An 18,229-nucleotide genomic window follows, 5' to 3' on the forward strand; every position below is an offset into this window, starting at 1 on the left:
AGCTGATGTACAGGTTGAGGACAACATTTGTATACGGAAGGGTAGAGAAGTTGATATTAAATCCATAACTAGATTCCTAAATGAAAGTGATGTGGTGTTTTGGGGGCACTGAGCTATTTTTTAGCGCACAGACAAACAAATGGGCTCTTCAAGAATTCAGAAACTCCAAAAATGGTGTCATTTTTCTACATAGGTTCTTAAATAGAGGAGTTCTGTTTGGAAATGGCAAACCTCATGTTTTATCCTCAGAGATTAAAGCTAAAAGGAGAAGCTGGGAATTCCTGATTGTAATTGTAGGCAGAAACTATTTGCTGGCACCTCTTCAGAAAGGACTGCGAAGCTAAGGGCCAAGGTTATTGCCTGTAGTTAGGGACCTGCTTTTACATTCACTTTTTCCAAATTCCATTATTCTTAATACTAACATATGTATATACATATTTTACATTTTATGTAGCTGAGCACTGGTACATGTTTGTTTAAAAGTACACAAGGATTTTGTAAAACAAGAAATATAAATATTGGTACAAAATGTTAAAGTCCATTTACAGCAATCAATGTGCTAGATGGATGGATTTGCCCAAGGTATTTTGGATTCCTTATGAGAAAAGCATTTGATTCTCCCCATAGGAACAAGAAGATAATGTTTGATAAGCTTATACATTTGTGCATATACATGTATATATATGTATGTGTTTCTCTATATTGATCACACTACCGAACCCCTGGACAATGAATGATACCATTCATCTCATACACCAGCTTCAGAATTAATGAAATGAAATCCCTGAAAAGGAAAAGTTGCTACTTATTAGAGGCTGAGATATAGATGAGTTTGAGGGAAAGTATTATACAGTATTTCAAAATCGAAATGTCATATGGCCTGATCGTTCCCAGTGCTGACCTAGTTTGCTGTTTCCAGATCTCCAGTTCTGGTGTATTCCTTCATGATTTTCCAGAACTAATTTTGCAGAGCATCCCCTCCAACAATATGCAGTGAGAGTTGGCTGAGGAGGGGGAGAAGTATTCTGCCTTGGCAGAGGTTTCCCCTGGGGTAGAGTCTCACAGTGACATCCAGATGCACCGTGGGCCTTGATTCCCAACTGGTGGCTTCACCACCCAAAGGTGACCTTCACTCTGCAATATTGCCCTCAGTTAACAGAGCTGATCCTTTACTTCAGTAGCTTCAGCCACCTCATGCTTCATGAGCCACCATATAGTTATTAAAGATACAAGATTAATTTATCTCCCCCTCGGATTATTTTAAAGCTCGTTTTTCCAAGGGTATCAAAAATATCTCCCAAATTTATTCTCAACTTTGGTCTCAATTTAATTAAGATCTGCTAAAGCCTTCACCAGGGATGTATTTTCAGGAAATTTAAGTAAAAGTCACAAGTAATTTCTAATCATATTAGGTTGGGGTTTTATAAAACAGTAACTTGGTAAGAGCGCTTTTAATCTCCTTCATTGCCACTTTCAACACATTTCGCATGGGCCATTTATTGCAGAAAAAGCAAATTTCTATCTGTGAACAACAACAGCAACAAAAGATTCAGAAGAAAGCAATAAATGTTTCAGGCCGATAACGCAGCTGTTTCATTCCCTGCAAATTCACCAAACGTGCACCTGCATTCTCTTCTCGAATGTCTTTAATTACTACACATGACTATGCATAGCAGGTATAGCTAACCATGCTCCTTGGAACATTAAATATCTATAAAAGACATATATAAAAGACAATTTCACACAGCTTTAGCTCTAAATTATATTGGCAGCCTGTGTGTCAAAATGATGCTCCTCCACAAATATTATTTGTGAATCTTATCTAATAGCAAAAATTACCTTTTTTTTTTTTTTTTCTCTTACCAATTATCCATGACTTATATTTGTTTTGGACTGTTTGCATCTATATCTAATTTTACCTTATTTATGATGAAATCCAGCAAACTTCTGTGTATTCATATAAGACATTTAACCTCAGTGTTATGCAACCTTTTTGAGAGTTTTCTACAACTGCAATCGACAAAATCAAGTGTCTAAAATTCTGTCCAAGCTGCTTCAGATAAGCATTTACATATGAAACTTTTTGATCTGGAAATGTACTGGTTACCTCTAGAGAGCAAGCAAGACCACTGTAGAAATTTCACAGCTTTAGATCTGTCTAGATTGAAAACACCATACAGAAATATAGTCTCATTTATCTGCTGGTCAGATAAAAAGAGAAGTTGTTCACAACATGCAAATCTTCTCAGTTCTCATTAACAGATTCTCACTAACACTGTTTTTTTTTTTTTTTTTTTTTTTTTTTGTTTGTTTGTTTGTTTGTTTGTTTGTTTTTTGTTTTTTTTTCCCAGTACACTTCTTCAGCTTTTTAAATAATAAAAAATAGTTGGAGAATTTTTTTGTTTAAAACCAAAGTCAGAATTTAAGTATTCAGTAAAGTTCTAAAATATGCTCCAGGCATGTTTTTTAATAAAAAGTTGAACATAAAATATATTTTTTGCTGATTCTAGTTAATGCAACCATACTTTTCAACCTGCCTAAGCAGGGTGGGGTGCTTTTAGATTAAGAGTCTGGCTGTCAGGGTTTAGGAAGGATATGCATTAGTTCAATGACTGACCTTCACAAATTCACAAATTTGTGACCTTCACAAAAGTCACAAATTCTGTCCTCTGCCTGGGAAACTAGTGTCAAAATACATGCCTATCCCACAGGGGTATTACAGGCCTAAATTTCACTGATTCTTCCATTGTACATGGAGAAGTTAAAGGAGGTGCCAGGTTTTACTAGTGTAAGGTAGAAAATAAATGCAGTTGTTCACAGGAAACACAAGGCACATGTGCTAACAACAGCAAGAAAAAGTTGCATGATGGCTACATCCTACAGCTTTGAACTTCCTAACCCTTCAGTACATCAGAATTACTCTAATGACCAAAAGTTAACAGAACAGGGACTATCAGCTACAGAGTCGTAATATAGGATATATAAAGAAATTGCTGTCATGCAAACCTAAGGATCTTCTGCATCTGTTCAGAAACCAGCATGGAAGTCTTCTGGAAAACTGAATTATAATTAACAGTTTCACGAGACACAGAAAGTGTTTTCTTCTGGTTAAATTTGAAGCCACGCTAAAGGGGAAGAGTAAGAACAGGAAGGACTCACTTCTAGATTTACACAAGATCACTGTGTGTTAGATCTCTCACTGCATGAATGGGAATTTTCCAGGACACCAACTTGCCTTCACGCTGTTTTACCCTGAAATCTGGAATCCTCACAGTCTGATCACAGAATCACAGAATGGCTGAGGTTGGAAGGGACCTCTGGAGGTCATCTGGTCCAAGGCCCCTGCTCGTGCAGGGAAATGTTTCGTGTCTAATATGTTTTAACATTTTATTTGCTTTTTAATATGCTCATGCAGGGAAATGTTTAATGCTGAGATTAAGGACCTATATAGCAAGTTGCAGTCCTTTAGGTTCACTTGGAAAGTCATTTTCTTCCCTCTAGCTAGGGAGAAAAACAGACCATTTCCCTTCTGGAGACCATTTACCTTCTGCATTTCCCTTCTCACATTCCCATTTCTCCATCTATAGCACCATCTTAAACCTCTCCTATCAGGCAGGATAAAAGAACAAGTTGTTAAATGACTGATGCTCAATATCTGGCTGCATGGAGCCAAAGAAATATTCACTCATTTCTGCTTTTCTTAGTCACTTCATCACTGAGTCAGGTTCCTGACTCCAACAACAACTATTCAGATATTCAGATTTGCTTTTTCAGCCCAGATTGCTTTAAAAATGCCTAGAATGTGTCTGCCAGCTGTAAGAAAATGTATCTGTCGGCAGGATCTGAACTACAATTTGGAAGATTTGGGTTCATCTCTCAGGTGTGTACAATGGTGGAGAAGCTAATTCCACTCAGGATCACGCCCTATGGGAGTATCATGAGCAAAACACCTTTGTCAACCGGCCATGGAGCAAGGTGTTTCCTCAACCTTTGCCAGCACCAGGAGCTCAGCCATCCAGTACTTCTCTTGGTATGCACAGGGGCCTTGCCCAGTGTGTATCATTCCACTAACTTCTGTCCGTAAGGTGTCAATTTCTCCTAGTTCACCAGAGATGACACCGGAGGCTATGAACACGGCGTCAGATGAATTTTCTACCATCCTCTGGTCCTCAGCTACTTTGCCAAGGGAGGACAATGAATTTCAATGCCACCATGAACTGAGTTATGTTGTCACGAGGTACTCACACAGTCTGATAACAGAATCCATACATATACTGCAGATACCCAGCAGTAAATGCTTAGAAATTTAAATACAGAACGATGGTAGTATCAGCTCTCAAGGAGCTGGACAAGGGCATTTAACCTGGACACAGAAATCAGCCGAGTACATGAACCATTCACTTATTCTTCATTCCTCCTCTAGACTCGTGTTTATAGCTAATTCTGCTGTACAGCTTCTGATTCTGGTATTTCCTGTATCATGGTACCATTTAGTGCTCCAGGCCTGGCCCCAAGCTCTTTTGTAAGAGGTTTGGTATAAAGATGAGTTCTGGGAGAAAAACATTTTGTCATCCAAAAAGGGCAGCTCAAAGAGATTTAAATAATTACAAATTCATGTTAAACTCATTAAATTGTTTTGGGTAATTTGAAAAACGATACTGTGAAAGTTCCTCATACATGATTTAAGGGGGTTTTGTTGGAAAATATTTCATCCCAGACTTTTGCAGCATTATATCTAAAAGAAAGAAAAGAACAAAAAGTAGCCTTAGATAAAAAATAATTATGCTTTGTTTTATTCAAACACGTTGTTGTTGTTACTTTTTCTTCTGGCAGAAATAATAACAAAAATTTTGGATCTGTTCCTTCCTTTCTTTTTTTTCTTTTCTCTTTTTTTCTGAATTCTGTGTTTTTTCCAGGAAAATAAAACTTCAGCTTTATGTGACCAAGTCCATTTCTACAGATAGCCACAATAAACAGACCTGATCTATGACCCAAAAGGTAACACAGCAGGTAAAAGACAAGAGAAACAGGAAGACAATAATAATAATAATAATAATAATAATAATAATAATAAAGTCTACATGCTTAAATATATATTACACAGCTTTCTACTGCCCAGATGTTATGGGCAGGACTCAGGAAGCCAAGTGGTCCCTCCTTGGCCTATTGCAAAGACCCATATGTACATAAATGATATATATATCAGTTGTGTCCTCAACTAAAGGCATCGTATGGATTCAGGAACATTAATATCATTCTGAATGATCCACTGTGCCACTGTTACAGCTCTCACAGCCTCTCTCTTCCATGGAACTCTTCAGGGAAAATGTCTTACTAGATTTTGTGACTCTGAAGTATATTGAGTGTTTTGGCTTTGTTCCCCCTGAAGTAAGCAGAATATCTAGAAATGGGTGAACACCAACAGTTTCAAGCTGATTGTCCAGACTAGAAGCTTAAGGGGAATACATACATGAATTGGGATGAAGGTGCAATTAGGCCAGAGATGTCGAGTCTCAAATAAATTCATGTAACTACACTGTGGAAGTGGCAAAGACGTTGTGTAGCTCCCTGAAAAGACTATCCCTCTTTTTATGATTAGCAAGGCTAGCAGATAACCACCGCACAGCAGTGCTCTGATCAAGCTGCTGGAGGTGTTTGGAATTACTCTGGTTTAACAAGGTACCAGGTGGGGATGTGGATGAGAGACTCAGCAGGTGGGTGCAGAGCACCCAGTTAACATCACTACCAAACACTCATTCATCTGGATTCAGGAAAGGCAGAACTCCAAGGGCCAAAATCTGCTCATCAGCATCATCTGGGAATAGTGCTACCACCTTCCCTGGCCTTGAAGCACTGCCACAATGAGGAGCAATCTGGCCCCACAGAAGGAAAGATGAGCATTTTCTGCTATCTACTATGGGAGCCTGCATACCAATGTGCAAAATATTCAGTGTTACATCTTTCAAGAAGGTGACAGAGTTGGGAGAGAAGGGAAGACAACGACCATGAATTCACCTCAGCATCAAGCTGTGACTTTCCAAACGTCAGCCTCAAGATGAAAGGAACCTCAGGTCAGAATGAGAAATACAGAGGAATTAAACACAAAACTGTGAAGAGAGAGGAAAAAAATCCCCATTCATATTTGGGCAGCAAGAAGAAAACACAGCAATTTTGTTACAGCCTTGGAGGCAGGCAACATTTACCATATGCTGTCGCCTCCATTACACAAGGAGATAAACCCTGTGGAGTGCAGGTTGCACTGTCAGTGCAGTTTAGATGGTGGGGATTCCTGGCATTCATATGACTATGTCCCAAGGCGTGCTAAAAATGGTGAGAATCTAAATAAAGTATAGGTTCTGTATGCAGAAGTATGTGTGCATTAATATGCACGTGCTAAATTAGCACTTGCATGCAATTCATAATCAGGGCAGGAAAGGTAGAATAAAAATCAGTGTGTTTGTGTCTAGACAACATATTAATCAGCCCTCTAAGCAGCCAGTTAGAGTGGGATCCTTAGAGAAAAAGCCTTTACTGGGTACACATTAGACATTTTGTTTAAAGATTAAAGTTCTTCTCATGTTTAATCAGTTTTAGAGCAGGATGGAAAACAGGATTAATTACAGTCCCTTCCATCAGTCTCCCATACCGCCGGAGTCACAAATGATGCGCCTTCTCAGCAAAATGGCCGCTGTCAGCAGCAGGCGCAGGAAATACTAATTGTAATTAAAGAGTTTATTTGGAATCACAGAGCAGAGTTTTAATCAGAATGAGAATGGAGCCTTGCTGTGTGAACTTTCAGACAGTGGTTCCAGAGCAGAACGGGGCCCTTTTAAACCAGAGAGAGGGGTCTTTAAACTTCTGGAGTTGGTTTTCAGTTTGATTATCTCCTCAGTGGGACACGGATGAAGATCCTTGCTGTGCCAATTATTATTTTGCACTTCCATAGCAGTTACATGGCAAGTCTTACTCAACACTCTCAGATAATTTTGCAAAGGGCAGGTAAGTTCCATTCTGGTCTTAAAACAATTACATTAAACCCTAAAAGGGATAAGGATGGCCAGGTAATGTGATTCTGGAAGAAGGCAGAGAGGCATTGGTGGACATAGACCTGTGCAATGAGATCTCCCAAACTTCTCCACTGTAATTTACTACTTCCATCCTGAAAAAAAAGATATCACACAGTCTGGGGCCATAACCACGCATACCTCAGCTGCAGGTCTCAACAAAAGGCTGGGATGAACCCACCTCTCTTGGGTCAAGCGTATGCATGACTGTGCAAGCACTCCAGACAGCACAGGTACTTACCAGCTTGTAAGTAGAACTGTGTCCATTCAAATTCGGACTTTGGGAAAACAGAAATGGGTGGTTCCAGCTCCAGGACACCTCCATCCAAATCCTTGAAAAGGGCCTTCCTTGAACCTTTGCAACTCTTTTCGGGGAACAAGGTCTCTTCAGAGTTCTGTACGCTGGCAGGCAGGAGAGGTAATGTTATTATGAGACAGACAAAAAGAAATTGTTGTGCTGTTATCTGCAACTTATTTACACTGGCAACAAACACTTGTGCATCTGTGGCATCTTGGTATTTACTAGGTGAACTCATATGCCCATGAAAAGACAGAAAATGAAAAATAAAGTAAAATGAATGAAATCTAAGCAAACTAGTCAAGGTCTAGCATGTTCTGTAAAGAAATTTTGCAGAAAACTTTGTATTTTGGCATATTCATATCCAAACAAAATAAACAAAAAAAAAAAAAAAAAAAAAAAGAGAGAGAGAGACTAATCTGCATCCTCTCCCACCAAATGTTGGCTGGGTTTGGACAGAGAAAATCATTTTATTTCCAGTGTAACTCCTGTCCCCAAATTTCAAGCTCCCTGGAGTTTGTTTGGGCCAGTGGGGGCTGTCGTGGTCCTTGGAGAGAGCTGTTGCAGTTTGAGTACCTCTGGTTCCCTCTTGGGTTTCCTGATTTGAGGAACAGCAGTGATATGACCATCAAAGTTCATGTGCTATCAATTTTTGACCTATGGCAGATGAAGCCTGTAGTTAACTGAGTGAAGGTGAAATGTGCTGGCTGCTGCCACACAGAGTGTCCAGGAATTCCTCTGTTGCAGTATGCAGGGCCGATATGGGACCATGGCTCCCCAGGCATTGTTCTTCACTTCCACCAGGTGATGGATTGATTTTTGTTTACAGATTGGTGTGTGCTTACATAGCATTTTGTTTAAAAGCACAGGCTGCCCAGTAGTACCTGTTTGTCTTGTCCTTAGCACTGCAGTCTGAAACAGGGGGAATCCTCTACAGGCCCAGAAGATTGCACCTCCCCATGAGCAACTGAGTTTATGCAGGAGAAAACATTTAAGTAAGTAACATTCAGGTAAAGTGAAATGGCAGAAAGAATGAGTGAAGGAGCCAGCAGGGAGCACACAGCCTAACTAAAGGCTTTGAGACTGATGGGGCAAACAGGGAACAGATTTACAGTCAGACCAGAGAGACTCCAGCTACTCAAATAAACCTATTCAGAGCCCATCCTTTCCTAGGAGATCAGGTGGTATAGTCTGTCCACGTCTATACTATTAAATGCCCTTAGCATTTCCCTTGAAAATAGGGTAGTCACATCCAGACTACCATTTTGGAAAAGTCTTTGATCAATTCCCAGATGTGGACCATGAATTGTTTGGGTCAATGCCAGCTGGCTAATGCCAAACTAATGACCATGCTAGAAGTTGAACAGTGCCAAAATTCCAGTTCTAATGGCCTTTGCTAGTATAAACATAACTAGAAATAAAATAAAATAAAATAAAATAAAATAAAATAAAATAAAATAAAATAAAATAAAATAAAATAAATACTTCTGCTAGGAACTCAGAGAAGTTTGTTGCAGGCCAGAGAACCAGTTAACATTTCTAGAGCAGAAGCAAATTTGAAAAAGAAATCTCATTCTCATAGGATACAAGGAAGAATGACTTAAGTTCTTATAAAACCTGCTTGTTGCTTTTCTCTTATGTCCAGTTATTTGGAACTGTTTGAAAAGATTACTGTCCTAATTTCTGTTGCAATAAGAAACCGGATTTGGAGATTCAGTGTCGTTTTGATGGTTTTGATGGTTTTTGATGGAAGTGAAGTGTAGGTGAAACTTAGCTCAAAACTGTGCTTGAGTTTCACCACACAGGCACACATATCTTGTAGTACTGTCTACTGGCCAACGAGTAGCTATTTCTCTCCTAATGATAAGTTGATAGGTTCAGGTCCCAAGAACAGAAAAGTAAGGGTTTCAATGTTAGTCTAAACTGGTACAAAGTTCTTTTTGGATGGAGTGAGAACATATCTCAGCAAATTACATCTAATTTTCAAATGGGTTCAAGCTCAATTTCTAACAACAGTATATTATCAGGAGGAAATTATAAGTATAGTAATTAAAAACTCACAGAATAAATAAATAAATAAATAAATAAGAATTGCATATATCATTAAAGACTGGCTTCCACAGAGGGAGGTGTCTGCACAGGACAGGTTTGTTGGAGAGGAACTCCCCTCACCTGAGGCATGCACCTAGGAGAATTAGAATGAGTCACTTTGTAGGTAAGCATCCCTATTGAATACAAAATGAGTTGAGTGTTTTCTTCAGAATACTTGCCTAATTTTTTGATCATTAAAGTTTAGAGAGCAGGATCACTTGTTGAGGATCTTAATTGCTTTTAACTGGTCTTTGACTAAATACTTAACACAGTTAAAGGGAGCTAGACAATTGGCCGTATTGCTCCTATTACAAAAACATAGTGAGATACAATGACTCCAGCAAAGTCCATGGAAATATCTTCACATTGCTACATGGATACTCTTTAATCTTAGAATTTCTTGAGACCAAGTTGGAAGAACACACGTAGACATTATGAATGCAGCAAACTCAAATAGGCAATGATCCATAGTAAGGAAAGATAATCACGTGGACCAATGTTTCCAATCAACACTACTTGAAAAAGGTGGAGAACAGAGAAAGCTCCTCTGATCCTGACAGCTAGTGCAATTCTTCAGCATCTCTCAGAAGATCCAGTATTTCAGCTGGCTAGGTCTACCAGTGGAAAAGCAAAGTACTTCATACTGTTGCCATATTCCCTGATGTTTCTAATTCCTCTCTTGCTCTAAGGCAATGCTCACCTTCTCCTTGACGGGAGATATTCATCAAGATATCCCGTCAGGGTGCTGTAGCAGAAAAATGCAGCCACAGCCTGGATCCAGCACAGCACTTGCAAAGGTGGACTAAATAAATGCATGCAGATAATGCGTGAGGAGCGCAGAGAGATGTAATCTCCCTCGGAGGTTTACCAGAGCCCTAAGAAAACATTCTGTAATCCACGTGTATTCATCACGTTTGAAATCACCAGCTCTTGCAGTGGACTGCGTATTCAGCAACTCACTAATAGCATAATATTGTGGGATGGATACAAGAGTGAAACATAATGGGAGCTGACAAGCTGGACAGGTCTCAGAAATCTACACACAAACTAACGCCCAAAGCAAAAAACAAAAATATAGAATAAAATAAAAATTCTAGCAGAAGGCTGGAGGGGCTCTAAACATAGCAGTGTGGGACACCTCCAATTATTTTTGACTGGCAAGCGGAGTCCATGCAGGATTTTTTTTTTTTTTTCCGCTACTTCAAGGCTTTCCCGACATAGCCTCTCTGTTGTGTTCACCCATTGTAATAAATAAATTGGCATGTGGTTTCCATTGGATGTGTTATGTTTGAACTGCTACAGCCATCAGTGACTTAGGGTTACAGATGAAGCTCTCTCCCTCCCTGCTCTGTGTTTCTCCACACACAGCTGATATTCTCCCTGGGCAGGAGCAGTTCTGGCAATCATTTGACATCTCACAGCCTGCCTCAACATTTCTGATGTGATCTCGCAGGCAAAAATCAAGCTCTGCTTCCCCAGCCAAAAGGACATTCCCTATCTCAGGGTTTTTTGCTGAAGGTCCTGACATTTTCTGAAGCCTGAGGCTGAGAATTCAGAGATGCTCAGGACAGAGTTTTAAGAAATAGGATATATGAACCTTGTTTTGCTATACAAACATCAGTAAGAGAAGAAATCCAAGAGGATTGGTCTGGAGATGCACCTTGACAGAATCTGAACATCAACTCTTCAGAAATTTTCCTTGACTAACAGTTACCTTTTTGTCTTTTCTTTTCCTTTTTCTTTTTCTTTTTTTCCTTTTGGATTTGAGTTTTTCTGTGCATATTTGTTTGATGTCAGAGCTTTTTCATTTTTGAGAGCAAGGAGCAGTACAAGAGAAGACAGATACAAAGGATGGGACTGCTCTGCACCTAGACACTCAGTCTAAACTATTTGCTTAAACCTTCAATAAGATAATTTTTGTAAGATAACATTATTTCATATTTTATTATTTATAATATAAAATTAAATAAAATTATAATTGTATTTTAATAAGATAACATTAAGATAAAACAGATGATAGAGAGTTGAAAATAGTCCCAGACTTGTTGATTTTTTTATTAATTTTTTTTTTCAGAAACCATTGAAAAAGGTTCTTAAAAAGCGTATTACCTTGCTGGATGAAAGTAAAATTTGTCCTTCTCATTGACACGTAACATCCTCGATCTCTCCGCTGTGATAAGGGGCATGATGCCTAAATGGTCAGGATTTGACATGATGCAGACATCCCTGTCTTCACTATAGCAGCTCTTTGTAAAACCGGTAAATGTGACGTCTACCAGGGATTAAAAAAATACCAAGGAAGAAAAAGTAGTGAGAGAAAATGCAATAATTATATAGAGAAAAGCTCCATTCTATGACCTTTCCTATGTGAAATCTCTGCCATATGTACATTAAAATCATTTTTTAAAACAGACTATTTGCTTTAACCTAGACTTTCAGTTGGCTTTAGAAAACACCATACCTGAAGTTATATCTTAAATTAATATAAACCAAGACGTGCACAGAAAATGCAATCAAATATAAAGTGAGAAAGATACACAAGACTGATTGATTGATTGGTTCTGACTGAAATCAGTCAGAACCAGTCTAAAGATAAGCTGCCATGGATGGTTTATCACTTGCCAGATTTTAATATAAGATGAGCTGTGGCTGGTGACACATGGTTGGCTATGACATTGAAATTTTCTACAGCTACAAAATCCATGCTTTGCCACAAATGTTACGTAAGACACTGGAAAAGTCTATTTGTCATTCTTTGCCTCCTTTATTCTTCAGTAAAAAGAGAACAATGCATTTTCTTCCAAAAGTGGGTAGCAGGAAAAGGACATGAAAACCAAGTATTTAGATCCCAACAGGGTAGCCAGCTACCTAAGTTCTACTATTATGCAAATATTATTCTGGAAAAAATAAATTTGAACCAAAGATACAGGACAGATAACTGGCAAACCTTTCTTTTGCAGCCTAAAAAATTATGATTCCTTATGGCAATAAAAGTTATGACTGTGTCTGTGTAGCTGCAGTCATTGTGTTCTGTGCAAATTCTATAGGAAGTGTGCTACTCCTCAAACTTGGCATCTTTATTTAGCTAGAGGTAACTGCTGTTCATAAAGATGCATCAAGCAGGAAAATATAATATAATTAGCACAGAAGAGGAGGTGTGTCTGAGGTAAAATAAACAAATTGGCACATAATTGCACTGTAGTAGATAAAGAAAGTGAAAAATACCACGTAATATGCATTTAACTCTATCCAACTGAAGAAGCATTCAGAAAGATTTCCCTACCATGTCCACTTCTAGGTCCAACGTAATGTTCATGTCCAGCTAGGTGTGAAAGACTGAAGCTTCAGCCTTGGAAAAATGAAATTAATCAAGACAGTGACAGAATAATCTGGCCAATAGAAATGGAAGACCAACCTTTCAGCTTCATGAGTCCCAGCACTTTTGGACAATGAATAATTTTGTGCCATGGGTTTTCTGGCCTCTGGCTGGACATAGTGGTAAATGTAGGCCATAAAATCCCAACACGGCCTCTTCGAGGGTAGTAAGGTGGTCGATCTCTGGAAGTTAGGTCAGCTGCCTGAGGCTTGATCCTGTCACTGATGCAGTCAAAAGTTGAGCTTGTTGCAACAATGACAGAGTCTCTAAGTTCTAGGAATCTTTTCCCCGTGTGGCATTGTTTGGCATAGAGACAATATACAATTGGCATGAGGCCCACGGTGTTGTCCACCAGCACCACATTGTCCATAATGACACTGCTTCCAAGGTGGAACATCATACCATAGTCATAATTCTTGTAAGATAGAAAACCTGTGATCCTAGTGCAGGTGGGAAGACCATCTCCCCTGTACAGATGAATACCGTGGAGATTTGAATGGGCCACATTTTCACTGCAATACTCTCCATCTAGCAAACAGTCCTGGCCCCTGATATGGAAGCCAATTCGCTCAGATCCTGCCACAGCATTGCCATAGAGGGAGACACCAATGGCAAGGTTCACCTTTATGCCAGCAACCCAATTTAGCAAGCCCTCCGGCTGCCTGCTCAGAATAACAAGGTTCCTGACAAGAGAATGGTTTTGCCCTTCCAAATCAATGCCAGGTCCAACTGTGTTGAACACCATGTTATCATGCAACAAAATCCAGTTGCTCATGACTGCTTTGATGCCACCTCCACAGCTACCATGAATGCTGGATGACACCACCGAGGACTGTTGGGATATGTTCCTGAATTCAATGGCAGAAAGCTGAGGAGGCCCAAAGTTCAAAAGTTCAATATTTGAGAGCTGAAGGACACCTGTAATGAGATAACTATAGTGAAATAGAAGCTTCCAGAACTACCGAAGAACTGCTTAAGAATAACACCCAATTAGACAGCACTCAGGCATATCTTTGTCAGTGTATTGCCAGTACTGCCTACTTGTTTACAAATATGTAAAAAGTTATGGTAAAAAAACAACCAATCACAGAACAGCACCCCCAGACCTATTGCAAGGTTATTATGAAATATTATTATATTCATATTTCATGCATGTCACACAGCCACAGTTTGCTTAGACCTGTTGCAAAGCACATGCCAATGGATACATCTGCTGTTAAACAGCTTTTTTCTTGGGCAGAACTAGTCTGGGTGATGAGGATAGGTGAATTACTACTACCTTCAAACTCTCTCCCACTGGAATCTATAAAATGTCCCACCAGCATCCTCCCAGCACAAGCCACATCAGACTTGATCTGTATGTTCCGTGTTAGGAGTCCAACTTCTGCTGCCAAACGGATGCGTCTACCATCTTCTGTGTCATGGGAATGGCCTGGGGAGTTTCAAGAGACAAAATGTGATAAGTGTCTATCATACCTATAAACCAGTGCTTTGGGGAATATCCAGCCTGACAGCTTATGCACAGCATCTCTGCAGAATCTGCAGTGACATTCAGGTGGGTTTTTCCTCCAGCACCATCTATGTGCATCAACACTAAAACAGAAAGGCCACCTGCCTATCAAATATTCACCCTGCTCTTATATTTTACCAACATATTTGGTTTTTAGAAAAAGAAGGTGCTCAATATTTTCCCTGCGGTGTGGAGATGCCAAATCAATGAACAGATTCACACTTCAGTTTTTAAGCTAGTTGTGCAGGAGATATTCTTCAGTACAGATACACTACAGAGCTTATTTCCATTAATTCTTGTTAGAATCAGACCAATGACAGCATTAGAAAGCAATTTCCTACAGATATCTGATCGCAGGTATTTTCTAAAACAAAGTCTTTCTAAATGAGTCCTTTGAGAGCGCCTATGCAGGTATTTAGCCTGGAATTCACCTTTGGTGACTTTCAGTATCTCCAGATTTAATTGAGTTAACCGAAATACTTTTATGTACAATGGAGAGAAAGGCAATTCTCAAGTGTAATTCATTACCTATTTTATACACCTGCTTTAATGGGAGAAGAAAATATAAACAAGCGGTATGTATTTTTCTGCTTATACACTTATGTGTGAACATTTACTCTACAAATCTACTTTTACCCAGGTGAATCCCAGTATTTGTGTTGCTCTTAATTCTTCCTATAAACCAGTGCTTTGGGGAATATCCAGCCTGACAGCTTATGCTGTCCCCCAGTCCCCCCCGCCCCCCTTTTTTTTTTGGTTATGATGTCTAATAACTACAGCAGTACTCAATAATGTATGTAGTCATTTCATCTCAGGATATACTTGCTATATCTACCTCAGTGAAATAAATAAGCTAAGAATTGTCCTCTGGCCATGAGACCAAATGGCAAATTTCCTCCCTCCCTCCACAAAAAGAAAGGCCATGCCCTAACTACTGAAAACAGGGCCTAGACATCTTTGAACTTCATTTTTTGCAAAAACACAATTGTCATATGAAACTGCCATGGAGGCTACTGCCAAGTACAAATAAGGATGATAGTAGAACACAGCACAGTCCCAAGTGGTGCTTAATTTAATGGAGTAGCTGTAACCATTTAAAATACACAATATTTCTGAACCTTTTCATTGATTATACTTACTTCTCTGGCTACTAGCTCAAAGAAAGACTAAATTTAAAAATAACACCTTAAAAATCCTGAGTTTAAGGCCTCAGAATTTGATCTGTTAATTTTAATTATTTTATTTTTACAGCATAGAGAGTAATAATTGAAGGCTAAAATAAAATTTAAAAAATTATTAACAGTGTATCTCTTTTTCTAGTTAAATATAGATCTCATATACTTTACACAGTAAGTACAGCTATGATAAGTGAAGCAATAAAGGTATCTCTGTGATCATAATACACAGATTTTATATCTATTTATTTATTAGGTAACAAATACATTAGTTTCATGTCACAATCACATTTTTTTACTTGAAATTCCAAGAATATCGTTTCGCGATATGAAAAAGGGCAATGTTGTGAATTTTTCAGTTTCTGACACACCACGAAAATAGTGTAAATGACTTCAAACAAACAAACAAACAAAAAACTTGTCCACTAAACTTTTAGTTATTTTCTCTCTGTGTTAACTAGTTCTAATTAACACATGAAACACCAGGAATTTTTTCAAAAGTATTAAGCACTGGATTGACTCTCTTTCAAGATGTTCTTGTTAGAATCAGCTGTTCAGTGCAATTTTTACCATCAGTTTTGCAGTATCAAGATAGCAAGAAAAAAAAGCATGCAGAGAAAGAAATGAATATGCATCAATAAAGTAAAACTGATCTTGGTGAGATCTGAGACAGAAGGTCTGTGCTTCAGAAGAAAACTCTCAAACAGAAAGACATGTTTCTTACCAATATGCCTGTGCAGAAGGCGTTCATGGAGTGTTATTCTACGACCATTGACTTCTTTAAGTGTAACTACTTCAGCTTGGTGAGCTTCATAGGAGGAAGAGCTGATAACAATATCTCCACCAGGAATCCAGTCTACTTCATCCTGCACCAAAATCCTGTAATGCCAAGATATAAAATCAATGTTATTGCATTATGAATTATGCTCACAGATTTCCTAAAAAATGAACAACAGTTTTGCCAAGGCAGATTTCAAAAAGAATCTGCAGGGTATGCTTTAGGAAAAATGCTTTAAGGCTTGCTGCATCCAAAAACGAATGCCTGAAATACATAGGATGAAACTCATCCTGAAATGCGTGCTTTATACCACTGGTTAGCAAGGTATCCAGTATCGATAAAGGGCTCAAGTACGTTTCCTACCAAAAATGTGTCATACCATTTTCACTGATAGGGATATCCTACTTGGTTTTCAGCTACTGGTCTGAAAACAAAACAAAACAAAACAAAACAAAACAAAAACAAAAACAAAAAATTGTAGGTTCATTTGCCAATGATATGTACATTTTGCACACATCCCAGGTCATTCAGAATATTACTAGATACCTGTAACTAGAAAACATATTCTTTTCTCCTAACTTTAAACAGATTATTTACTCTCTGAATGCTGAAAGTTGTCTCTGGACCTAGACACCAAAATATAGGTGTCCATCTGTAGGTGTGTGCATGTGCACTACTAGCAGTTAAGTTTCCACTGTAGTTGATAAAGACCTAACCAGTACGGCCAATAACAGGTGAAAGGTGATTCAGCTTTCTCTGTATTGGACACACAGAACAGCATTTGATTGCCTAAACATGAGCAACCTGTTGCTAATTGAGCTGTCCCAAGATACCTAAGAACCAGGGTGGCAGACTTGACAGGACTTGCTCATGAAGCATTCCTGAAGGGATAGATGGAAGCCATGGAAGGGACTCAAAGGCATCTCAGATGAGCTCAAAGGTACCAGATGAGTCTTTAACAGAGAAAAGGAAACCACTTAATGAAAGCAAAATTGATAATGATCACTATATATATATATGATAAACACCCAAAGGGTACTATTATACGGTGACCAGTGCTGGCCAGGTGATGAGCTATACTCAGCTAATTGCTGATATAACAGACCAGTGAAAGAATTCAGAGAATCTTGCATGACTCATCATGCAGTCAGATGTGATAGAAGTATAGAGAGAAAGGAAAGTCCTAGTGGGAAGTAATTAACAAGCTACGTTGCCAAGTTTTCTTGATGTCACAGTCATTTTCAAAGATGAGTAGGCTCAAGATGAGTACTTCCAGTTTTCTGCACCTGTGAACACTCAATAAAGAAGTCTTTTGTGCTTGGAGGTAGCACCGGACAGCTTCTGAAAGGGCAGGAAAGTGTTAGTTTGACTCAGAGCTACATATTTGTAAAGGATAAATTCACTGGCAAAGAGGAAGCAAAACAAAACAGAGTAACAAGAGTAGGGCTTATGTTTAAGGTTTTTGACAGTTCACTTGCAACACATATTATTAGCTGAATCTTAAGTCCAGTCCCAGACATACAGTCCAATTCTAATTTAACTCTTCTGGACCCAAACTTAACTCTTAACTCTTGCACTTCAAACAAGTCTCGTAAGAGGAATCAGTAAGCAAGAGAAAGTATGGTTAGTATGATACACCATCAAAATGCTCATCTGCTGAAATATTAATATAGCTTTTCACTGCAAGTAAAAAAAAAGTATTTCTTTTTGAAATCATAAATACTTCCCTGACTCATGTGCTGACTCATATTGGAAAGTATATGCAACAACTTCTCTCAGTCAGTAGAAGAGCCACTTTCTTCAGCTATTCTAGGACTGACTTGATTATTTCCTCTATCTAACCACATTAACTCTTAACTGGCTAATCGTATTAGTACTTTCTGAAAAAATAAATAAATCCGTGGCCAAGATTATTCATAATAAATAGCTTCCACTCC

At 38.7% G+C, this 18,229-nt stretch overlaps 1 protein-coding gene across 9 annotated transcripts in view; it reads right to left on the reverse strand.

Moving 5' to 3' along the window:
• PKHD1 (PKHD1 ciliary IPT domain containing fibrocystin/polyductin) overlaps positions 1-18,229 on the reverse strand; it is a 253,587-nt gene that overhangs the window by 58,918 nt on the left and 176,440 nt on the right. For 8 of the 9 annotated variants that reach the window (XR_004749563.1, XM_035322238.1, XM_035322239.1 and 5 more), the window contains 5 exons: positions 16,239-16,393; positions 14,109-14,261; positions 12,869-13,747; positions 11,563-11,725; positions 7,306-7,466 (listed from right to left, as the gene is read on the reverse strand). Coding sequence is in view for 8 of the 9 variants with exons in the window: in XM_035322238.1 (XP_035178129.1) it covers positions 7,306-7,466; positions 11,563-11,725; positions 12,869-13,747; positions 14,109-14,261; positions 16,239-16,393 (1,511 nt within the window). In the remaining variant the exon portion in view is untranslated. Of the gene's footprint in view, positions 1-4,919; positions 4,985-7,305; positions 7,467-11,562; positions 11,726-12,868; positions 13,748-14,108; positions 14,262-16,238; positions 16,394-18,229 lie in introns of those variants that run through there. The other variant, XM_035322241.1, reaches the window with a different exon arrangement.

Source organism: Oxyura jamaicensis, chromosome 3 (assembly GCF_011077185.1).
Source record: "Oxyura jamaicensis isolate SHBP4307 breed ruddy duck chromosome 3, BPBGC_Ojam_1.0, whole genome shotgun sequence".
NCBI classification, from domain to species: domain Eukaryota; kingdom Metazoa; phylum Chordata; class Aves; order Anseriformes; family Anatidae; genus Oxyura; species Oxyura jamaicensis.